Genomic DNA, 25723 nt, shown 5'->3' on the forward strand with positions numbered 1-25723 from the left:
CCCGGTCTACTGGTGATCGGTCAGAGTTCATAGGTCGCCTGGTTTCATTTTTTAACCGAAACACTGAATTTCTCATCACATCTACATGTTATGGTTGTCGTAGTCAAGCTAGCATAACTACTACGTTCCTTTGTTTTTCTTAGTTAAATGTTTTTCCTGATATTGCCATCTAGTTCTCATAGATGGAGCAGTGCTAGCCACAGGTTTGTACATACCGCGGTTCCCACATGTGCAGCTGCACTCAGGAATCTCATGTATAAATGTATGTGTAGATTATCTGTGTCATACAATAATATAATAGTAATTTTAGTGAACCCTGTTTTTAGTACAGTGAGATTTTTCTCAAGATTGTGGAAACATTGGCGTCATCATTTATTTGTGGCTCAGTGACTGTCATATTATTCTCTGTCTGTTTTTCTTTTTCTTTATCATTTGTGTTTACTATGGACCTCTTTTGTGTCTGGAATAAAGATTGATTGATTGATTGATAGAGTAGCAAAGCACCACGTCCCTTTTCCTTTCATATATCAGGCATACATTTAAGATTTAGCGTGTAATATTGACAATAGAAAATAGACAATGGTAGTCATTGTCAGCAAGTAGTCATAACTTTTTTGAAAATTTAATTTGTGAGAAAAACAAAACTTTAATGAGAAAGTGAAAACTGATTTCCACAAAAATAATTACATTTAGGTCCAAATTTATGCAATCAACCTACCAGATTGAGGTCTGGGCTTTAACTAGGCCACTCCAGAACCTTCACGTTGTTGTTTTCAAGCCATTTCATTCCAACTGGACACTGGAAACGAAATATCCTGTCAGATTTACTGCATTCATTTTACCTTCACTTATTTGATGTTATTTATTCGTCAATATATATATATTTTTTTTTAGATAAATCAGTTTTCACTTTAACATTGAAAGGCTTTTGGTACTATTTAAATAAAAATAAATAATTTGTGGAACCAAATAAATGGCTAGATATATTTAGTGTGCATTATACAAAATATTTGGTTTTGTAAAAAATATATTTTCACATAAAAGTTGAAAAGCTTTTTTATGGATTTTGTTGCTTTTCTTACATTTTTTTCAGTAGAAAATCTGCCATTTCTAATTATCTATGTCTCAAAGTGCAGCTGTGTAATATTTATTGCTTTGTTTAATATGAATAGACTGAAAGCTTACATAATTTTCTTTTCATTTTTTATCACAACACTCCTCATGGATCACTGTGTTCTGGTGATGTGAAGATGATTTTGACTTTTCAAACAGATTATGTGCTGAGCTGAAGTCATTCATACCAGGAGACAGTGGCCTGTGAGATTTATTTCTATTTTTTACAGGGTTTGTCATATCTTTTGATGTCATATCATGCAGTGACATTTTAAGGTTAGGAACATTCGCCGTTTTTAGAAAAGAGCCCCAGAAGCCAAATAAAATCCGACATTTTGTCAAAAGATCTGATGGGTCAGAAGTGCAGAGGTCAATTGAAAGTAAAAGCAACAAATAAATTTTATTCATAAAGAGCAAAGTGAGAAATGAGAAGAAGTGACAAAATGTCTGCAGCAATGACTGAGAAAATCATCCCAGCTTTGATTGGAATGAGAGTAAAATGCATAAATTATTATTTCTTCATAGAATCACCAAGCTTTAAAAAATCTAGTTTTAGTGATTTCTTGTTGTAACATCTAGAAATTTGGAGCCTCTCTTTTCAGACACTGTTTATGCATGAATAAATTTACATTCCTGTTGCGTTATGATCTGCTGTGTCCAAAATATATTCAGCTTCCACTTAAGAAAATGTAAAAATAAACAGAACACAGACTGTATAAACAAGAAAATATGAAAAGTGAAGGCTTTAATGTTTAATTTTACACAAACAATTTATAATTAATACCATGTTGGAGCTTTTTTTTTTCTCCTATTCATGGTGTAGCAGCTCCCCAGCACTTGAATCAATCAGCCAGTCTCGACGGGTGAATTTGGCATTTTATTTTTCTTCTATGGGTGATTCAGATCCACTATGATCACATCGGTCACCGTGGAAATTAAACATATACAAATATTAGAATACAAACATAAACTTACAATACAAACAACAAAACAAAACGTACCTCGCTGCTTTCACTGGAGAACACCAAGTGTTGATTCCTTCATGCCAAACATTTTGACAGTTCAAGTCCTTCATTAACACAATAATTGAACCAGCTTTATAAGGCCCGCCCTCATTAACTACGGCAGCCCGTAAGGTACATACAAAAAAAAACATTACAGTGTAAATACCATTAAACAAACAAAATATAAACCAACAACAACGCCAATCAAAACAGACAAGCATCCATAAACAATCTGCAACATTCTTAATTTAGAAAATTCACTTCAAATAATTTACAATAAATAGTTTACAAATATAAATTATTTAGACAATTTATTTTAAATGGTTCACTATTCATTACACATGGCAATCTGTCGCAGTGTTGGTCAAAATGTGTTTTTACAAAATATATTCAAAAACTAACATTATGAAAGCCATAAGTTGGTGACAGAATAATGCTTAAAACGTTACGAAAATGCAGAACTTATAAACACTTTTTAAACATTACCTAAACTCTTTTAAGACAACAAAAAATCAGATACTTCATTTTTATTCTACATTTAAAATACTAAATTATGTTTGAAAAAAGTCTGACGCATTTTGTAAAAAGGTTTATTTGAATGATGAATTTATTGTGAAATATTTCTAGAGTATAATTACATACAGTTTAATTGTTTGATGTCAGATCTTTGTTCTTTTTATGTTTTTAAGGCAAAACTTGCCCTTAATACTTTATCTAAATGATCATTTTTATATGTTGTCTGTCTGATTATATTTTTACAAGTTAAATCAGATTAGTCCGTTCTCAAAAAGCCTTTTACCAAATCTACTCTTACTTGAACAATTTTTTTAGATTACTAGTTTATAGAAGGAAAAACAAATTATTTGACCCAAAATGATCTATATTTTATTTTTATTATTTGTTTTTTAATTGCACTGAAAACAGATTTAAAGTTTGTAAGTAACAATATGTGTTCTCCTGCTGCTGAATACATGTTTGCAATTTTCTTTAAAACCAACTTCATTCAGTTAAAATGACACTTTTCTTGTGAGTCTGGAGGAAATCGAAGCCTCTGCAGGTTGTAATCACAATCAGAGCTTCAGTTCATAAACATCTGCATTCATAAAGATTAAAATTACACCTCTGTGCAGAGTTTGGAGAAATGTCAGAATAAAGATCATCAGTCTGATTTCCTGCTAAACATGGCAGATTTTTATGCTGCCAGCCGGAGACGTTTTTCTTCTTTCTGCCTTAAATGCTTGGCAGGTTTTTCAGCAAACGTTTGGCTGATGAGGATCAAAAGGGAGCGATCCTCCCAGCGTCAGTAAACTTACTGTACAGAACAGCGCAGGGAGTCGAACGCTCCCACTGGGAACGTCTGGAAGTGTTTGGGATGAGCCGAATTAAATTTAAGGGCATAAATGGGAAGCTAAAGATACAAAATATGTTGGAAAAACGGTAAAAGCTTTAATATTTGCTAAAGGAAGTGTTACTTCCAGAAAACTGTAAAACAGCTGAAACACTGACTTCCTTTAAATCTCAACTAAAAACCAACCTGATTAGGATTTTATTAGAAATGTAATCAATTATAAATTTATTGATGGAACCTGAATTAATGTTGTGTTTTGATTATTGATTCTATGTTTCATTGTGTTTCTGTGTTTGATTTGATGTAAAGCTCTTTGAAATGCCTTGATGCTGAAATGTGCTATACTAATAAAATTTGATTGATTGATTGATTGATTGATTGATTGATTGATTGTTACAACCATTCAGATAAAGAAAAACAAAGTCAAAGCAACATAAATAGTAACAGAAAATGAAAACACATCTACTAACTTGTCCATTCACAAGAAAAGAAAATGTGAAAGAACTTTTTAGTTTTTTGTTGAGTATAGCTGAGTATACCCTAACCATTTTTTTATCAGATAGCTGTAGCTATCAGAACATCGGTCCAAATACCTAAACAGATTGAACAAAAAGAAACAGAAAATCTGACCAATGAATTTGAATTAACATGTTGAGTCATATCCCAAGGGCGCTGTGCCGTTTCCTAGCAACCCCAGCTGAGCCTGGAATGTTACCTAGCAACCCAAGCGGTGCTCCAGCACATTTGGTCGGCTTCTATTTTTCACTTTTTGCTTTGTTGTTGACTTACTATTCGAAAGCCACCACCAAAAAAGTAATTTTGGTCTATTGCAAATATTTTAGCACATTTGAGGTGTAGCGTCCAACAACCTACAAATAACTTTTCAGCTTGTTTTAAGTAAATGATTCCTTAAAATTGCTGAAAAAGTACTTGCTCCACTGGCAGATTATTTCACTTATAACAAGACATTTTTCCTATATTGTAAATTAAAGTGTAATAAAATAGTTGCACTAGAAACCAGACTAAGAATTACTACGATTTCCTGTTTTGCAGTGCATTTTTGGAAGCTGAGTTCAATCCAAAGTTTTTCCAGTAAAATTCGATGCTACATAAATGTGATATTGCAGGTTTTTCTCCCTCCTCCTCCCTTTTGTTCTCCTCGCTGCTGTTTGCAGATCTGGTTTCTCCAGGCCACTCCAGGGTATTGTTGGTGTTTTGATTTGAAAATCCTCTTTAACAAGGTCAGAAATCTGCTTTGTTCCTTTTTCCTCTGAAATAAAAGCATGTTTAAAATGGAGTAGTGAGTTCTGCTCTCCTCTGTGAACCAGCTTGTTCTGTAATTGCCCCTCTTGGGACTCGGGCTTCATTTATTGCCCAGTGAGGAGGCAGAATCAGCCGCAGAATAAGTGAAACAATTGAAGGAATCTTAGAAAACAAACTTCTTCTTTTGTTTTTCGTCCTGTTACGTCCACAAATCTGTCCAGTCAAAGTTCTTCAAGTTGGTTTTATAGAGGTTTTAATCCACTCAGTTTCAAAGTAGAAGTTACAATCAAAAGAATGAAGCAAGGCTTTGGTTCGTTAAAGCGCCATGTGGTGACTAAACAAATCCCTTTTCACCCACTGGGTCAATTGCTTGTCCAGATTTGCATATTTGTTTTCCTAGATTGTGTCGTCTTTCATGTTTGAAGCCATGAGAGACGACACAGAAATATTTTAATAAATATCTCTTCCTGATAATATTACTAGATAATATCACTAGATAATATTACTAGATAATATCGCTAGATAATATCGCTAGATAATATCACTGGATAATATCGCTGGATAATATTACTAGATAATATCGCTGGATAATATCACTAGATAATATTAATAGATAATATCGCTAGATAATATTACTAGATAATATTACTAGATAATATCGCTAGATAATATTACTAGGTAATATTAATAGATAATATTACTGGATAATATCGCTGGATAATATTACTAGATAATATCGCTGGATAATATTACTAGATAATATTACTAGATAATATCGCTAGATAATATTACTAGATAATATTACTAGATAATATCGCTGGATAATATTACTAGATAATATCACTAGATAATATCGCTGGATAATATCACTAGATAATATTACTAGATAATATTACTGGATAATATCGCTGGATAATATTACTAGATAATATTACTAGATAATATCGCTAGATAATATTACTAGATAATATTACTAGATAATATCGCTGGATAATATTACTAGATAATATTACTAGATAATATTACTAGATAATATCGCTAGATAATATTACTAGATAATATTACTAGATAATATCGCTAGATAATATTACTAGATAATATTAATAGATAATATTACTGGATAATATCGCTGGATAATATTACTGGATAATATCGCTGGATAATATTACTAGATAATATTACTAGATAATATCGCTAGATAATATTACTAGATAATATTACTAGATAATATCGCTGGATAATATTACTAGATAATATTACTAGATAATATTACTAGATAATATCGCTAGATAATATTACTAGATAATATTACTAGATAATATCGCTAGATAATATTACTAGATAATATTAATAGATAATATTACTGGATAATATCGCTGGATAATATTACTAGATAATATCGCTGGATAATATTACTAGATAATATTACTAGATAATATCGCTAGATAATATTACTAGATAATATTACTAGATAATATCGCTGGATAATATTACTAGATAATATCACTAGATAATATCGCTGGATAATATCACTAGATAATATTACTAGATAATATCACTGGATAATATCACTAGATAATATTACTAGATAATATCGCTGGATAATATTACTAGATAATATCACTAGATAATATTACTAGATAATATTACTAGATAATATCGCTGGATAATATTACTAGATAATATTACTAGATAATATTACTAGATAATATCGCTAGATAATATTACTAGATAATATTACTAGATAATATCGCTGGATAATATCACTAGATAATATTACTAGATAATATCACTGGATAATATCACTAGATAATATTACTAGATAATATTAAGAATTTGAAGCCTGCTCAGACTGTCCTTTGTTCCTACCTGAAGTCAGCATGCTGTTTCTCTGGGATTATACACAGTAGGATTGTCACATTTTCAGCAAAATATATTCAAATGTTTACTTAAATGTGCAGTGGCATGTATTTTTCAGGCACATAATTCAATTTTGTAGCACATTTAAGTAATTATATTACCTTCAAATATGATTTTGTAATTGCGCCTCTGTCTTTCTGCTCTTTCTGAAACTCCGCCTTCAGGAAGTCGTCACAACACGGCGCCTCTATTGACCCTCTATTAACTGTGGTTCTGATTTATTTTCCAAACATTTAAAAACAAAAATCAGTGAACTCTACCAGAAAACTAAAAATTAGTTATCGTTTAGGGTTTTTGCAGGATAATGATGTAAAAACTGCATAATCAGATGGACCAAAATATAAATTGAAGTGGAAAGTTTGGTATTTTAAGGACCAAAATGGCAATAGGTAAAAAAAGTAACAAAAAATATGTTTCTAAATCAATAAAAAAAACTTATGCAAGTTTTAACAGAAACTGCAGGTGAGTCTGGTGGATTTTTGGTTAAAACATGATTGTTTTTCATTCAGTGGGTAGAAACTCAAGTTTTACTCAAGTGAGAGTAGAAATACTTTATAATTACTCAAGTAAAAGTAAGAAGTACAAAACTGATTTACAAGCAGCTTTTCAGCAAGAAATAGGAGCTTGATGGAAGTAAATAAAACCTTAAAATCGATTAAAAAGTTCTAGTTATGAGTGAAATAATCTGCAAGACATTTTAATTTATGAGAAAAATCTGGCAGATTATTTCACTTATAACTAGAACTTTTTCCTCAGTTTTAATTACATGTTTTACATTTTTTGTTTTACTTGAAACAAACTTACTAAAAGGTTTGTCTTATAGTTGATTTATAGCAAATTATTAAACACTTAATCAAACCAAACTGAAATCTTATCTGGGAATCAAACTGGTAATATGGAAATAATGATTTTTATAATAAAATGTACCAAAACGTTAAAACTTTAGAAAGGAAAAACGCTTTATTTCAGTGTTTCAATGATTTTCAGGTGCAAAATAAAGAGCCAATAATTGCGCCGATCCGTTTTTGGAGATCTCTGCTGTTAATCTCTGCTGTTACTCAAATGCTGTCCAACAGTAATGGCTGAAAACCCAGTAAGAGTTTCATTTGTGCTGTTATTTTCTCCTACTCCCGCTGCGCCTGGTTCTGGTTCTGACTGATCCGATATCAGCGCTGCCAAATGTGATCTTTTCTTCATGAAGTCGTGTTGGAAACGTCACTTCCAGACACTTTCATCTTCTCGTTTTTCTTTTGCTTCTTATGGTTTTTAACGTGACTTTGGCGTCATTGTTCTCATTATCTCAACTCTTTTCACCTATAGAGTTGTCCAAAGTGCGGTCTGAGGGCCTTTTGTGGCCCTTTGACTGTTTTTTGCGGCCGCCAACTGCAATTCAAAAATATGCAGATGGAGACTTTTAATTTGTAATCAGGATAAAAATTATTACCAGCATAATTTTTTTACAAAGAAAAATGTAAAGTACAACAAAAACTATTTGTGTTTTTCGAACCAAGAGACTTTCACTGAAAAATCAACTTTGATTTTTAGTAAAATCAGCAAATTTCAGAAATTTTATGAAATTGTAATGTCAGACATTTTCTTTAAAAAAAGGAAATTTGACAGACAAAAAATCCAAGTTCTAGATATAAGAAATTTTCTACAAAAAGGCATAAAAACTTCTGAATTTTAAATTAAAATTTTTTAAAAGAAAATTTTCAAGAAAATTTCAGACTTTTTGATATTTACTTCTTTTTTTTGTCAACATTTCCTCTAAAACAGAGCCGTAAAAATTGCTTTCAAGTTTTGTATCCTTATAAATATATTTGTTTTCGACCTGCAATAAGTTTTTTATTTCATTTTTTCTCTTTTGCATGACATAAGTTGGCCTGTGCTCAGTTTAATCTTCTTTTAATTAAGTCGTGCTGAAAACGTCGTTTTCAGATTGACGTCACACTTTTGCTTTTCTTGCCCTCTTATCGTTTTAACATGACTTGTTTTATTATCTCAACTCTTTGCTTTACATCTTCCCAACGTTCTTCTACTATCTACTGACTCATTCCTGTTTTTTTTCTGCTTTTGTCTCCAACTTCTCCTCTGCTGTGCTTCGTCCGTCTGCAGTCTCAGCACCATGAGGAGGAAAAGCGAGCGCTCAGCCGGGAAATCATTGTTCTCAACAATCACCTGATGGAGGCAAAGATCACCATCAATAAACTCAGAGAGGACAATGTGAGTTCGTGCCTCCCAGGAACTGATTTGAGTTTTCTGAATGAAACATTTTCCACAAATTAAAAACCCACCCAAAGCGTTTTTTAGGAGGGGACAGATCTGCGTTTTCTTTGCTTGGTCAGTGATTTTTTTGGAAGCAGAAATGACAACTCTTCAAAAATCTGCTTCCTCCGTCTAACTATTGATGCTTCAAGTCGTCGCCACTGTATTTCTGCAGCATCCTGGATATTTGTGCTTCCAGGTGCCACAGCAGATAGAGGAATTACCTCTGAGCCACTGGGTGTTTTATAGTGATTATACAGAAATCAATGAGCTTCCTCGCGGTGGGGAAAAGTCAGAGTCTGATGCTCAGCTCAAGGGCACATGGCAATCTAGTGCCTAGCTTCTTTGAAGTGATTTTACTGGCTCTAAGTTTGGTTGGGTCTTTTTTCCTTCCTCTTCCTCCTCTACGGCCTTATTAGCACTTCTGAGGTCCATAGCACTTTGCCAGTTCCCCTCGATCCGTCTGAGCCAGCAGTTAGGCAGACATTTCCTCCAGAGAGAGTGAGACGTGCAAAACTTTGACTCCTAGATTGCTTCTGGTTTATGTTTTGTCAAACTTGATGCTTTAAATGGGACCTTTTATGTAAAATTCACATTTTGCCTGTTTTTATTCTTCCATTTGGGTCTTAACTGCGTCTAAAAATAAAATCATCCGATTAGCTAATGGCTTTTTGGTGTCTGGAAAACGAGCCGTTTCACAAACCTCCTGATTGGTAGGTCACGCTTTGCCGTTACCTAGCAACCAAACTGGAGCTTCAGCACGATTGGTCAGCTGGTTTTAACGCTCTACACTTCAAAAACACAAAATCTCACAAAGCATTTTTGGTCTAGTTTTTAGTGCAAATATTTGAAATAAGACAACTAACTTATAAGTGGATTTTTAACAATTTATAGGAGCTTGTTTTGAGTAAATATTTCCTTAATATTGGTGAAAAAGTTGTAGTTTCACTGGCAGATGATTTCACTTACAAGGGAAATTGTTTTGCTATAAGTGAAATAATCGGCCAATGGAAGAACAAGACAGTTTTTAAACCTCTGTATCCTAGTGGAAGAATAAAATTTAGGAGCTTTATCAAGCTCCTATATCTTGTTGAAAAGTTACTTGTGAGTTAGTTTTGTCTTATTTCAAATATTTACACTAGAAATTATACCAAAATTACTTTGTTTTTGCAGTGTAATATTGGTTAATATTGTTGCTGTGGTTGTTTTCTTCTCTACTAGCAGCAGGAAAGCAGCACAAAAAAAGACAGGAATAGTTCCTGGATTTTTATATCCTCAAATGGAAACAAATGCTCCTTTAAAAGGGACCTAATTTCAAAATTCACATTTTAAAATTTTTTCTTTTTTTTTATTAATTTTTTTACATCCATTGGGTCTCTGCTGCTTCTAAAAGCAACCCAAGTGCTTGAAAAAACAACCAGATGTTTTTTTGGTGTCTGGAAAATGAGCTGTCAAAAAACCTCCGGAATGGAATGTCACAAATCAGCAGGAGATCCCCGTTACCTAGCAACCCCAGCTAAGCCCAAACTGTTACCTAACAACCCAAGCAGATCTCCAGCACATTTGGTCAGCTGGCTTTACGGCTGTACAATGGCTGCTGGAAAAGACAAGCGTTTTTTGCTATTGACTCGCCATCCACAAGCCACTTGCTACATTCTTGTTGGTTGTGCAGGAGGCTTCACTTCTGCTTTTCAAAGACATATGGGTGTAAAATTGTGCATCTGTTTGGATGAGTGTAAATGTTGAGTTGGTGAATCAGTAAATTTAAACTATTATTCCAACTATAATTGACTTTAAATAATTTTAATGCTGATAATCCAACAAATGACACAGATTACTGGATTAAAACCGTTATAATTCCAGGTAATTTATCTATTTATAGAAAGAATCAACACGTAAGATTGAACTGTGTAAGGATTGTGAAGAAAAAAATCCTAATTAAACAATGTAAAATGTAACAGTTGATTCCTGCAAATGTTTGTTTAAAAATGTAAAGTTTGCTTTTGAATAGTAAATATGGTCAGAGCTGGTCTGAAACTGAAGCCCTCGGGAGGCTGCAGAGTTACAAGAACTGACCTTTTTAAAGCGAACAGACCCACCAGCACAGAAACAAAGCTGTGAAAAATCACACGCATGAGCAAAGGCAGAGGAAACCACAGAAACCTTCATTATCGTTTGGGAAATATTAATTAAAACCCCCCAAACATCAAGATTTCATGAGACGGCGCGCAGAAGGAGGGATGGTTTTCTCTTGCTGTCTGTTCTGGAGGGCGCAGATAAGTGAAAGTGCTGCTTTAAATGCTTTAACAAGATTAGCAGAGTCTGCTCTGCATAGATAGGAGACGTTCATATTAAAAACTGGAGATGGTTTTAACAGCCTGCAAACCGCTAATGTCAGACGAGCTAAAAAATATGACAGCATAACAATAAATCCACTATTTTCAGCTGGATTTGATTTGATTTTTCAGAAATGAAGGAACAAGTTTAGTGTTGGCTTTTACGCACATAATAAATATTTAAATGTTTTAAAGTCTGGGTGATTCAATGCTGGTCTGTTTCATCCATTACCAAACCAGGTTAAATGTGTTGGAGTCACTTTTCAGCTCCCTGAAATGATCCCTCAGCATGATGCTGTCACCACCGCATTGCAGAAACACTAAATCCTGCCAATTACTTTTGGTCTAGTTTCTAATGCAAATATTTTATTCCACTTCAAATAAAACAAAACTAACTTTTCACCAAGATACAGGATCTTGATTTACATGAACATCAGCAGATTATTTTCTTAAAATAAGACATTTTAAGAATGTCTTAAAAATTAACTTAAAATTACTTTTAAGTTAATTTGTCTTATTTCAAGTGTAATAAAATATGTGGTATTTTTGCAGTGTACTTTGTACGTTATTATGGCTGTTGGTTTTGAAGGAGCAACAAACTAAAAATAATTATTTGTATTTTGAAATGCAGAGTAGCATTAAAATGCCATTTTATTTGAACAGTTTGAAAATGAGAGCAGCTGAGAAACAAGAGCAGTAAACAAGTTGGATAATTTTTATTTCCCCAACTGAGGCAGCAACAGAAAGAGAAGAATCACAAGTATAAGAAACATTTCCTCTGGTTCTCCATGTTTAATAACATTTAGTTTGTATTATTTTATGGTATTTATTTATGGTTTTGTTGCTGAAAATACTAGTAAGAAAAGCAGATTTAGAAAAAATAACATATTCTGCTTTTGAAGATTGGAGACAACGGAAAAAAAACTGAATTCTGACTTTAGTCTCAAATTTCTGACTTTTTCTTCTAAAGATTAAAGTCAGAACTCTGCAAGACTGATTTAACTTGCAATTGTTGACGGATCCCTTTCCTATAGAAATCAGACTAAAACATGGCAACACGGGTCGTGCCGCGGTGGCGTAGGGGACAGAGCGGCCCACGTTTGGAGACCTTGAGTCCTTGTTGCGGGTTCGATTCCCGGACTGTCGATGTTCGCCGCATGTCTTCCTCCCTTTCCTGTCAGCTTCCTTCCATTTAAGGGACTCTAGAGACCACAAAATCCCCTGGAGGGGTAAAAGAATATGGATATATATTTATTTTTTATTGAGCAAAACATCTTCATACGTTTTTTGCAGAAGAAAATTTGATGGCGGTATGTAAATTTCTGATTTGCACTGATGAAGATGAAGTTATTTTGTAGATTTCTAGTTATTCGATGCTTGTTACCATGGCTATAAACCAATTTGCTTTCCAGAACTTGAACATGTGAGCTAATATTCAGATTTCCATCAGAAAATGTTGAAGAACTTGATGAGAATCAGGATTTTCAAGGATCTTTTGTCTCTTCCAGGACCTGTACAGGAAAGACTGCAACCTGGCCGCCCAGCTGCTGCAGTGCTCCAAGTCTCACTACAGAGCTCACAAATCATCTGAGGTGAGCAAATATGCATCAAAACAAGGCAGACGGACTTTAACTGTGAAAAACTTCTAAAACATACAAAATGTTCTCCATGTGGATCAGCAGCTTCTAATCAGTCTGGAGTTGTTTCTGTGATAAAGAGAGAGCTGCTGCACCAAATTGAAACCTTGATGAGTGGATTTCACAAAGAGACGGAGCAGCGGCGCTCTTGGCCTCTTCAGTCAGACTGACGGAGGTCTGCTGTCTGAAGAGGCGTCTGCATAATGAATCAGCAAATAAAGGGCTGATTACAGACAGCGGCTGATGACCAGGACATTAAAACAGAAGCAAAGAGGAAAGTTGGAAACTGTCTGGCTTTCAATTTCTAGTTTCTCATGCAAACATCTTAGTACAGTTGAAATGAGACAAAACTCATTTAGAAGTAGAAAAGATTTGGGGCTGGTTTTAAGTCAAGATTGCCAGATTATTTCACTTATTTCATGGTAAAAGTGAAATATTCTGTTTTAGTTCATATTAAGGAATTATTTTCCAAAAACAACAAAACGTATATCTTGTTGAAAATGTACTTGTAGGTTAGTTACATCTACTGAATTACTTGAGTAGCTTTTTATTTAAAATGTATTTTAAGGGGTTTTTCAATGGAAGACATCCAAAATAAATAAAACCACAGAAACACCAAACAAAATAAATTCTGAAGTCTCTATAAACAAAAAGAGCCAGTTGGGACCAAAACTTCAGACTGAAGAGTTTTATAATCCAGGTTTTGGTAGAAAGAGAGGAAACGACTAATCGTCCAAAAGGAAATTATTGAGCTTGTTTTAATTTATTGTGCCATTTATTGATTTATTGCTTATTGCGACAGACTTAACCAACATAAATTAGTACATAAGAGGAATTACACCCTGTTTTCATTGTTTTTAAAACTACAAATCTGACAAAGTGTTTCCCTGATCAAAACCTTTTTTCATGTTTTTCTGCAGTTCTAACTGCAAACGTCTCATCTACAGATGGAAACGTTTGCTTACTTTTCTTTACAAAAACTCTCAATCTGGATGTTAATGATCTGTAAGCATAAAACTTTCCAGGTCCTTAATCCAGTGACCCACTCTGTGTCCGATCTCTGGTTATTGACGTGGGAAGATCCAGATTTTCAGTGGAACTATTGACTAATCAGTTTTCTTTAAAAATAACAAAATGGATCAATCAGTTTATGGTTTCCTGTTCCATTCTGGTTGGAATAACGATGCAGTACTTTGTGATTGTTAATTAAGATGTGATTTAGATAGGACACAATGCTGAGTTAGCTCTCTTGCAAAGCAAACTCCACATTTTCATACGTTGCTTGTTCAAAGCCTCACCTACTTTCCATCTCTGCTCCCTGTGGGAGAGTCAATAGCTGCTAAAAATAGCTCCAACTTTAAAAATGCAGCTTATTTCATGGAAGCACAAGCGTCTATTTCTTAACAAAGCCAAGAAAGTTTTTTTTAAAACCCAGCTGGAGACTTAGACCACAGTTTAATTTAAAAATGACTTGGTCCCTGAGGAACCGATTTCTGAGGTTTTTGATGGTAGACAGAAGAAAGAGACACTGAGAAAAAACAAAGGGAGGAGCAGTGAAGGCGTCTCGGTTGAGAAGGCAACGAAGCTACAGAGAAAAGACGAAAGGATAAAAAAGAGGGGAAGAAGAAAGAGGTTGGTGTGGCAGCAAAAGTTTCTGATCAATTGATCGGCTCCAAAGAACCAGCAGGTTTTTTCTAATAAGCACAAAGTTTAAAGAAACAATTAGAAAAGTCTTGGCCTGTTAGGCAGAACGACCTTTTAATTGAAACATTGCTAGATGTGTTTCCATTAACACAAATTGGACAAATTGGAGTTACAAAAATAAACTTGCTTAATGAAAACACTGTAAGTTTGAAAAAAGAAAGTCAAGTGGAAGACGGCAAGAAGTCGTAGGAAGACGATTTAAAAAAAAAATCTTATTGCATGAACAAACTGTGCAGGGAGGGGCGGGGCAACGGGACGGACCTTCTTGGTTGGGCGAGGAACCCGAATAACTGCTTGCAGTTCTAGTTTTGATTGTGTTCCTTACATTTTTTTACATATTTGTTGAAACTCTCAGGATATTGTGACAGTTTGGTACGAGACAAAGTTCCTCTACCTTCACCCAGTACTCCCAGTGCTGACTAGAAATGAGCAATCAGAGCCCAGAGGCAGTTCTTAGTGATGTCAATCACAATCTTGTACAGCGCTGCCCACTTTTCCCCATGAACAAAGCCTGTTGTGAATGCTCATGCTACTTAGCGTAGCCACCAATGACAGGATATAAACTGATTTCCTGTAAAAGTAAGTTTTTTCTCCGCCATAGCACATTTAGCAGCATGTACATGAGATTGAGTGACAACACTGAGACTCTCCTCCTGGTTCTGATTGATTATTTTTGGTTGGGAATGGTCTATTTCTTTTAATGGCAATAATAGCAAATGGAGCCGGTGGAGGAGATTGATATTTTCACAGATTATCTGACTCAAATGACATGGTGACAGTTTTAACAAATATGTAAAAAAACAAATATTCTTTATAAAACTTACAGCAGCTTTAATGGAAACACTGTTTTTTGACATTAGTGAAATATCAACAAAGTTTTTGGCATATTTGTAAAGGGAACGCAGCTAATAAAACAAGTACAAGAAAAAAGTGAAGATACAAGTTTGTGGAAAAGACAACAAACCTCAGGAGTTACAACTACGTATATCAAAACACTGAATCTAAATTTTAAACCCAATTTTCTTTGTCTTCTCTTCCTTAGCTGCCGCTGGACTTCCAGGAACGCATCAGCTCCTACATGGAGAAACATAGCCGGGGTAGAGGAGCCACCATAGCAATGTGTCACCCTAACTACCCTGAAGAAGTGCCCACAGCCGTAATTGCCAAGGTCCTGGAAAAGCCTGAACCTGGAAGAGATTCCCCTGTAACATGCCCTGAAAGCTCCCACATTCTGGATGGTGACTTTCTAATAGGAACAGGAAGCAACGAACACCTGAACCGCCGCATTTCGTACAAGACATCGGACCTGTACTGCAGCGATACCGCCCTGTATTGTCCTGAGCGATGGCAAGACACAGAACGCAGGCAAAGCGTTGACCTCCATGGCACTGCCCTGCTTCAGCTGCATGCTCAGACCTCCTTAGACAGTAACCCAGATGATGATCCTTTCCAGTCCGGCAGCTTCTCCCACCATGACCCCCCAGCGTCTTTCCACCAGCATGACGAGTTTGGCACTGGCAGCTTCCCGGCCTCGAGTTCATACTCCAGCTTCAGCCTCGCATCGGATGAGAAGGGAGCAGTTAGCGGAGGCTGTGGGCGCGCTGCCAGCAGCACCTTATCCTCGTCCCACCAGGGTCTTTACATAGATTGGCGAGATGGTGGCAGTGGGGACTATGAGCGCAAGAGCTTGTCTTCGTATGACAAAGAAGTTCCCGGGTTCTCCAAGTCGCACAGCATTCAGCATATGGTGACTACTAGGAGTCCCCAGAAGGGTACGTCACCGTCGTACACAAGGACAGCTTCGTGCTTCAGTGAACCATACCACTCCAGTTCCCCTCGCCTCGCCTCGTCCCGCAGCATGGGGTCTACAACCGGACTGGGCCAGGCTCAAGGTGGAGCTTCGGATAGCAGAAATGACGTACCTGAGGATGACTTGAGTGTCCGCTGGAAACAGCTCAGCGTGGAGGACATCCACACTTTCTCGTCTTATCGCAACATTGCAGGGCGGATCTCACCATACAGCTTCTCTGAGCGACAGTTTGCAATGGGCCCTTCCAGTAAACTCAAAGAGTCTCTCTACAGCAGCTTCCAAGAAGGAGATGACGTCTTCCACAGCCACATGCTTGACCAGTGTTTTTCTATTGGCTCCCTTTCACCCAGCCACAATCCGAAACCCAAGGAGCATCGCAAGTCAGAGAAAACCTCTGTGCTGTACCGAGCCAAGAATGACAGTCAAGACTCCGAGGGAAGTCTGTTCCTCTCAGTAAGCTCTAAAGACAAGGAAAGCAGTGGGGCCGCAACAACTGCGAACAGTGCAAAGAAGGACTACGTAAACCTGAGCGTGGACAGCTCGGCCGAGTCCTTACACCACAGCTCACTGGAAGCCTCGAGTCTTCAGCACTACCCGGCACCAAGGCCAACGATCCGTCCTCGCCCGAGTTCCAGTTCCGCTCTCAGCGTAGGCCCCGCACTCCCAAAGAAGACTTCTCCAAGGTACCAAAAATTTGGGAGCACAGGATTGACAAGGAAGGACAGCTTGACCAAGGCGCAGCTCTACGGTACGCTCTTGAACTGAGTGTGGAAGGGAGCTTCAGTTTATGCATGCCAATGATGATGAGTCCATACTGTATTGCACCGTATGTCCCCCCTAAAGCAAACACATTTGTGTGATAAGGTGTTAAGCTGTTGTCCCTTTTTGTATCTTAGCCAAGACACGCTTCATGCAGTCTCTAACATGTTTTCTATTGTGCATCTTGATACACTGTAGCAACCAGATATACCAGCTGTAAAAAGTTTTATTCGTAATTTCTTTTCCAGGAAAGGCCACCAGTATGCTGCTAGCACAGTGAGGAGCTAAACACCAACTTCTGTTTAAAGGGCATATGCCACCGAGAATATTATCAAAAACTCTCATTCATAACACTAAAACTGGCACAAATCAGAGAGGAACCGTAACTTCTGCTTCCTTGATGTGCAGAGGCATGATCTGCATGCTACAACTGTGCAAGCCTCACTTTTCTCCACATACTTAATATTTTGCTGGGGAGAGGTTACCTACACTGCAGTAGTAACGCTTTCTGTCATGCTACTTGAGGTATTTGAGTTTTTAAGATAATACTGCACATATGGAAGTTAAAATACTTGTAAACAACCAAACAGCAGCTTCAGACACTCTCCTCCCTCCTTCATTTGGTTCAGACATGAAGAAAAGTACAAAAAGAAAGAAAGTGATCTGCAGACATCAGCAGATGTTTTTTTAATAAAACATTAATGAATTAATTCTGATTGGTCAGTGGTGGTTTTCCAACAGAGGAGACTGTTTTAAAGGGTGACAAGCAGTCCGTTGATTTATTTATGTTTCATACTTTATGCCTTTTATGGTGATAATGGACAACATGTGTCTGGGAGTGTCTTATTTAATCATGTTAGCAAGAGATCCATGGTGTGTTGTACACTGTGCTGACTGTAAGCTGTTAAAAATCTTTATTTTGTCATAAACAAATAATGCATGTTTCATTAAACAAAAAGAAAAGCTGAATTAGTTTGCACAGGAATATTATCAGAAAGTACAATAAGTATTTTTTTTAAGTGTGCTTTATTTGGCATTTAATTTTTCTACATAAAAAAACCATTTATTCTTCAAGCTACATTTAAAACTTGAATACTGAGATAATTAATTAATTGTGTTATATGTGAATAAATAGATGATAGGATAAAAATAAAGTTAAAAATGCACTTGTGAAACAATTTATCGATTCATTAGAAATAACTATAAAATGCAGTGGAAACAAGAAACGTAGGTACACTGAAGAAAAAAATGTATCTGTTTAATAACAATGTGACATTAAGTCAGGCTAAAGCATTCCTGTTTTGTGTCAGAAATACCAGTGATTTCTAAAATAATATATTTTTTGTACTCAGTTTATCTTAGAACAGTGGAAAGAACATTTCTGTCCATTTGCTAAGAGCAGAGCTCATTTTTTGTTCAGCTAACTCTGAAGACATTTAGCGCACTTAGCTTTCCCTACATGGATTTAATTGAATTTATAAAGTGGCAATTTGTTGTAACATGTTACAACAAAAAAACATGCATTGAGTTTAGCACTTTACCATTAGCATCTCCAAAATACCTTTAGCATTCATGGATCTTGTATATATAATTAGCGCTTTAGAGTTAGCGCATCTAACTTTTTCATTAGCAGTACAACAGCCTGGAATTGAGGAAACAATAAATGATTTTTGATATTTTGTTAAGACCTAAAACAGGGAAAGTTTAGTCTGATTTGAAGCCAGAGAGTGAGAATAAAATGGTTTTGTTATGCAGTGTGTATTAATTTTTGCTGTTAGCTGCAAACAAAACAAATAATAGCACAGTAGGAGTATAGATATAAGCTGCAGGAGTCTGATTTTATACAGCTGGAGTTTTTCATATTTTTATATCAAAATTAAATGTTGAATTTGGTGGCTGTATGGCACAGTAGTTAAACCAGGACACTTTGCCTTAACCTCTTTCACTGGACAAGCAGAATGGTTTCCTATACTGACTCCACAATGCTGTGTACATACTGTATAACTGAGCTTCTGCCTCTCGATGTAAACAACATCTTTCATGCATTTCTTCTTCCTGTCTGCAAGAACACAATGCAGATTTTTCAAGGATCAAACCTGTTTCAAACAGAAGACGAGTTTATCTGAAATATTTCTTCTGTGCTGGTTTAACATCCAACGCTGTAGCCCACTGTAAGCCAAAGTAAAAGTGCAGCTACATTAACGTTTCAGTCGATTCCTGTACTGAGAGACTCGTCCAGATTTTTTCTGTCAAACCAGTAAAAAGATGAAGTGAAAAAAGAACTGGTTGAGTCTTCAACCATAGAGTCACTGTGTTGCTTTAAACCAGCATGCCCAGTTAGGCTAAACACTGTGAGAAAAACAAACAGATGCAGTATAAACTTAAACAGATGGGCATGTTGTCCTGTTGGTAGGTTCAAAAAAGGTCAAATAAATAATAAGAAGCTAAATATAATATGGTTTCTTTAAAAAGAAGAGCTGTAGACAGATTCTTTTGCTGTTCAGTTTAATATTAAAGTTTGTAAAATGACAAGGTTGATGTAAGGAACGCCGACAGACACGTTGCTACTGACATGCACTCAGCTTCACCCTTGATTTGTGATGGACGGATTTTATTTTGGATGCCTCTACCTCCTTAATTCACAGAGATCTGAGAACTGATTCAAACCATCAGAGATGTTTTAAAGATTTTGTACGAGTCTGAAACACAGAAATCCTTCCAAACTAGAGAGAAACATAAAGAGCAAGATGATGGAAACACGAAGGACTGCACAGAGGGGATGATATTTTTGTTGTTGACACAATGTACAAAAGCAGATATTACATATATATATATAATAACTGTTACACCTATATGACTATTTTTATCTAGTTTTAGTTGATGTTATATTTATTGAGCATTTTGACCCTGAATGATGATAAGACTGAAGCGGTTCTGTTCTGTCCGACCTGCAGGCCGGTTCTGGGACCTGCAGGCCCGTCGTCTAAATGTCAACATGTCTGTTTGTCTGATGCATGGTTATATATGTTTTCTGGATGTTTATTTACTTAATAAAGATGAGTGTTTGGAAAAAGGTCATTATTTCACATGGTTTATCCTTTAATGTACATTTCCATTTCAAGAAAAAGTTAACCCCCCCAAAAAATGATTACATTTAGTTTACTGTGTGAAAACAGAATGTGAGAGGAAAATAATTAGTTTGATGAGTAAAACATTTCTCTTTATCTTTTATTTTACAGAAAAGGCATGAGATTAAGTTAGACCAATGATCTGCATCCATTTTATAACATCCAAATTATTTTAGGAGGTAATAATCCACTCAAATACTCCAACAATCTTTCTGTAGGTGGTTCTACGATGATGCATTCATGACATCGTGGGCAGAAAAAGAGAAAAAGGAGGAAATTTATGCCACAAAAACTGAAAATGTCAGATGACTCTCAAAAGGTTTCAAGAAAAACTTGGACATATTTGAATTTCAAAAGTCAAATATATCCAAATAAAGCCAAATTATTTTTAAATCTTTGGAGCTCAGAAATGTTCTTGTTTTTTTTCTGGAAAATGTGTTAGATTAATATAAAACTTAATCTAATATATCTCTGTTATTTTAGCAAATTTTTATGTTTTCAAACTAAGAAATTTCCAAGTTTGATTCTGAAATAATTCTGATATTAATTTGTTTTTTTCTCACAAATTTTCGACTTTTGGAGCTCAGAAATGTTCTTGTTTTTTCCAGAAAATTTCTTAGATTATTCTTACAATTTGAGTTTTTTGATGTAAATGTACTCCTCCTCCTTTCAGCCCCAGGACACCGTCGTACTATTTCTGTCTTTGCACACATTTAGAGGGAATCTGTGCATCTTCTTCCAGTTCAGTGCCAGATCTTGATTTCACCTGCCCAGTCACAAGTGGCCGCCGTGGCAGGAAGCACAGGATGCGGCGAAACGCACACGCATGGCTGGCTGTGCGCCTGGATGGCATGCAAAGCGCGAGTGCTTTGATAGTCGTAGAAGTGGGCCGAACCGGTGGAGCTGCCCGAGGCCAAGATGGCTCCATCCAGGGAAAAGCCACAGCGGACAGCATAACCCTCCACCTGCAACCACATTCATGTCATAAAGAATCAAACTTCCACCCAAAGCTGCTTTTAAAATCAGCAAGTTAGAAAAAAGTCTATTTTTTTATATTTCTTGAGTTAATTATTGGAATTATCTTGATTATATTATTAGATTAGTTTTTTATTTCAGTTGTTTTTTTTACCATAAAGCTGATTAAATTGGCTTTAAAGTCTGAGCTTCTTTTGAAGCTTTAGAAGATGGAAATATTTACAATTTAAAAGGAAAATAGATCCAATCTACTTGTGATATTTCTACTGCTTGTTTGAAACTTTTGTGTTTTAACAATGAAAAATATGAAATATTTAGCAAGCCTTTGATTGGTAGGACTGAGTATGAGAGTGTTACACGTTAAGGAAAAATTATAAAAATAAAAGAAACTATAAGAAAAAAGTCAGAAAATTACAATAAAGAAAATATTTCAAGAATAAAGTCACAAAATTACTTATTCTCATAGTATTATGGCTTTGTTCTTGAAATATTGCAACTTTATTCTCATAATTAATTTTTTTTTTTTAGTATGGCCCTGGATTTTATTTAGTAAAATCACAGTAAAATAGGACTGACATAAAAGCATGCCACACTTTTCAGAATAAGCTCATACCCATGACTGTGTCCTTTCTGTTCACAGTCATGTTTATTTGTGCTGAACTGTCACCGTTTGCAGGAATTTGTCCTGCTGAATACAAGCTGAGGAATTTCCTGACCTTATGTCCATCGAATCGTCGCCTCTTGTTCATTTTGAAGGGCGTCTGTGAGGAGAACAGCGCCACGTAGTTCCCGTTGGTTTGGGCCACAAACGACTCCTCCAGCGGGTGGAGAGCCAAGCTTGGACACGTGTATCGCTCCTGTTGGGAAAAAGGAGTTCCTCTAGCAGAAATTCAACACAAACAACTGAAATACATTTACTCTACAATTCGAAACAATTTGTTCAGATTCAGTGAGTTTAAGCCTGAATCTGCCAGACGTAGCCAAATTTCACAGTATTTCTACTTGTGCTTACGTGGTAGATCTGGTTAGAGATCTTGGCTGTGCTGCGGTAATCCCAGGCGATCAGCGTCCGGTCGGCGGAGTCCCGGCTGACGCAGTCAGAGCTCGTTATGAAATCCGTCCCACCGCCAAGAAACAGGATGTCCAAAGTCTGCTGGACGGCCGCTTTGTAGGTTTTTACCACCTTCAGATGAAAACACGTGTACATATTAAAACATGACTGTAACTGAAAGTATTACTAAAATATCTTCAGTTATAAATGCATAGAGGTTATATTTAAATAAAATCTTTCCTGTTTTAGGCAATAAATAACAAGCCCAATAAATTTATTGTTTCTCTCTTTTTACAGAGACTTTATCATTAATTTCATTTGTTGTTTTGTTCATTTATTTCCATAGGTGGGCAAACTACCCAAAAACTACTCAATTGGAAAAGGTAGCACTACTTCAACTTATTTTTACTCAAGTAAAAGTTTAAAAGAGCCGTCCAAGAAATTATTCAACAAGAGTAAAAATGCATTAGGCAAAAAGTACTGATCAAATTATCAATCATTTAATATGTAAAAATTACATCATCAGATGAAATACTAAAAATGGAACTATTGGTATTTTAAGGACCAAAATGACAATAATTCAGACAGGTAGCAAAAAATAACAATAAAATGTTTCCAAATCAGTTTATTTCCATTAAAAACTTATAAAACTTAAAAAAAAAAAAGCTGCAGGTCTGTGTCTGTTTATGGTGAATTTTTTGATTAAAACTATAGCTAGTTATTTAAAATGTCTTTCAGTTCCAGTGGTAAATGTTTTAAATGGTCATTAGAATTTAAAGTTAAAACTAAAAAGTGATAACTGTATTTAATTGGTCAACTTAAGCAGCTCCTTAAGGCCTCCACACCACCAGGGGGTGCTAGCTTATTAAGCTAATAAATATTATGCATGCTTAAAATAATATTAAGTAGTACAAACTAAATGCTATTACACATGACAAAACAATTTCTGCATTATGTTTTTTATAGTTGTTGCACAAATAATGGCTAATCTCTTCATAGTTCATAATTTTTTAGTTTGTAACTCCTGTAAGGTTGAAATCAATAGCTGTAATAACACTGGTAGTTTTTACAAATGATGCTAATGATAGCAGATATATAGAGTAGCTTAGGAATTACAAGGCATTTGATGTTAGCATGTTGGTATAGGGGGCCCCAAATAGAAATCTGCTTAGGGCCTCAAAAAGGATTGGGCCGGCTCTGAGTGTAACTTTCCCAAAGAAGCCAAGAGCAGAAATGGATATTTCAGAGTTTTTCCTCAAATACTAGACAGAGAGACGCTTTGTCTCCCACTCTGCAGATCTCTGACAGACACCACGTTAAACATTAAACATCAAGTTAGGAGGGTGAGAAAATGTAGGCAAGTACGGCTTGTTTGCAAAGTTTGATCCCTGAACAAACCAGGGATCAACTTTGGACCGTTGTCCAGAGTTGACCTCACACTTCCTCAGTCGGAGCACCAAGCGCAAAGATGGAGTCAAATCTGAGGCCATCTGTCTGACAGCTGAGGCGTGACAGAAACCGGGACAAAAATCACAAACAAAACACTTTGGAGAGACTTAAACTTTTCTGCACATATTTACAACTAATTTAAAAGGGAAATCAGTTCTTCTGGGTGAAAGTTTACACATGTCTGTGTCAAATAGATGCATGGTTCTACAATCGTACATCTTTGAAAAACAGAAGTGGAGCCTCCCGCACAACCAATAAGAATTCCGTAAGAGGTTTCTGGATGGAACGTTAACAACAAAACACTTTTTGTCTTTTCCAGCAGCCATTGTACATTGACCATCCTCTTCATGAGACGGTCTTGAGAAAACAGAGTATCTTCAGTCAGAGGCTTCTTCAGATTTGCTGTAAAATAGACTGCTACAAGAAATCTTTCCAGCTAAAAGCCATCACAATCTTCAATAACTATTCAAAGAATCTGAATTAATGAGCTACATTTAACTTCCCTTTGGAATTAACACACTATTCTTGAATTTGAATTTGAATACAGCGGTAAAACCAGCCGAGCAAAAGTACTGGTACTCAGCTTGGGTTGCTAGGTAATGGGCGGAATTCCACTGGGGTTGCTAGGTAACGGCGCAGTGACTTAACATTCCGGAGATTTTCGAAACAGCAAATTTTCCAGACACTTAAAAAACATAAACTTATTGCCAAAAGATGTGTTTGAGAAATAATTTCAAAGAGTTGGGATTTTTTTTAAGAACCAGCAGAAACCCAAATGGAAGTACAAGAACATCCAAAATGTGAATTTTGCATAATAGCTCCACAAATTTGATCCAAATCAGTTAAATGAAAAGCTAAATAATACTCATATCTATATATACATTTATGTGAAACAGTTACAAAAAGCAGGGGGGGCTTTTTCTTACTGGGGAAGAATACTTAATTATTCTGGTTTAACAGGTCTTATCTCAGTCGGAGGCGCCGCTCTCCTCTTCTGCTCCTGTCAGAGAGGCTTGACGTAACACAGGAGGGCCTCCGGAGTCCATCTGCCTTCAGACTAAAGGTTGACTGGCTGAGCCTCTGGGCCGACTGGATTTGATCCGTCGGGGTAGTTTTACTCCACAGAACAGCAGCTGAAGCCTGAAAGGCTCTGCAGCTTTAGCGGCCTGTTTTCAGGGAGGACTGTGCTACGCTCTGTTTGCAGCTCATATTGACGCCCGCTGGCAGCAGCATTTCCGCTGCGTTAAACCTAAAATCCCTGCTAGGAGCCGAGTCGGGTTGCTCAGGGAAGAAATTCCATGCAAACATATAGATTCAGAGGAAGTGAGCAGGATTATCATATAAAACAACCCATTAGATTTAAAAGAAACGTCAGGTTGCAGCTTCACATGAACAATTTAGGAGAATTAAAACTGTTAGTTATACAGAGTAGTACTACTTCAACTAGGGACGCACCGATACAAAATCTGGGCTGATATCCAATATGAATATTTCTGTTATGGTTGATAACTCATATTTACCGATATTATATTGTTTCAACACATTTGGAAAACCCCAACTAGGAACAAACAAAAATAAATATCAGTTGTTCATATTAGCCCAGTTTTATTTTTCAGACCGATGCTGATACTGACGTTGATGGTGACGATATATCGTACATTAAGAACTTACATTTACTTGAGTAACTGTTTTGAAAATATTTGCTTTTAGGAGTGTTTTTACTACGCTGTACTTTTTGCTTTTACTTGAGTGATTATATTATGAAGTATTTCTGCTCTTACTGCAGTAAAATTTATGGGTTTTCTAACCACTGAATGAAAAATAGAAATGTTTTAACCAGAAATTCACCAGAAACACACCTGCAGTTTTTGTTAAAGTTTCATAAGTTTTATCGTGAAAGAAACTGACTTGGAAAAAGATTATTCTGCTTGGTTTGGTTATTTTATATTATGTCTAGGAAT

At 35.9% G+C, this 25723-nt stretch overlaps 2 protein-coding genes across 5 annotated transcripts in view; one reads left to right on the forward strand and one right to left on the reverse strand.

The window, feature by feature from the left end:
* The window catches only part of LOC122846364 (brain-enriched guanylate kinase-associated protein-like), a 37278-nt gene extending 19780 nt beyond the window's left edge, over positions 1 to 17498 (forward strand). For 3 of the 4 annotated variants that reach the window (XM_044143284.1, XM_044143285.1, XM_044143282.1), the window contains 4 exons: positions 8764 to 8871; positions 12758 to 12841; positions 15633 to 17148; positions 17408 to 17498. In XM_044143284.1, the coding sequence (XP_043999219.1) occupies positions 8764 to 8871; positions 12758 to 12841; positions 15633 to 17148; positions 17408 to 17439 (1740 nt within the window). In that variant the 3' untranslated portion in view covers positions 17440 to 17498. Of the gene's footprint in view, positions 1 to 8763; positions 8872 to 12757; positions 12842 to 15632; positions 17166 to 17407 lie in introns of those variants that run through there. The other variant, XM_044143283.1, reaches the window with a different exon arrangement.
* A 3514-nt stretch (positions 17499 to 21012) lies between these two features.
* The window catches only part of wdr25 (WD repeat domain 25), a 28395-nt gene continuing 23684 nt past the window's right edge, over positions 21013 to 25723 (reverse strand). Inside the window, exons 5-7 of the mRNA XM_044143286.1 lie at positions 22275 to 22445; positions 21979 to 22119; positions 21013 to 21252 (exon numbers count right to left, since the gene is read on the reverse strand). Coding sequence (XP_043999221.1) covers positions 21031 to 21252; positions 21979 to 22119; positions 22275 to 22445 — 534 coding nt within the window. The 3' untranslated portion in view covers positions 21013 to 21030. The remainder of the gene's footprint in view (positions 21253 to 21978; positions 22120 to 22274; positions 22446 to 25723) is intronic.

The sequence above is a fragment of the Gambusia affinis genome, linkage group LG16 (assembly GCF_019740435.1).
Source record: "Gambusia affinis linkage group LG16, SWU_Gaff_1.0, whole genome shotgun sequence".
In the NCBI taxonomy this organism is placed as follows: Eukaryota; Metazoa; Chordata; class Actinopteri; order Cyprinodontiformes; family Poeciliidae; genus Gambusia; species Gambusia affinis.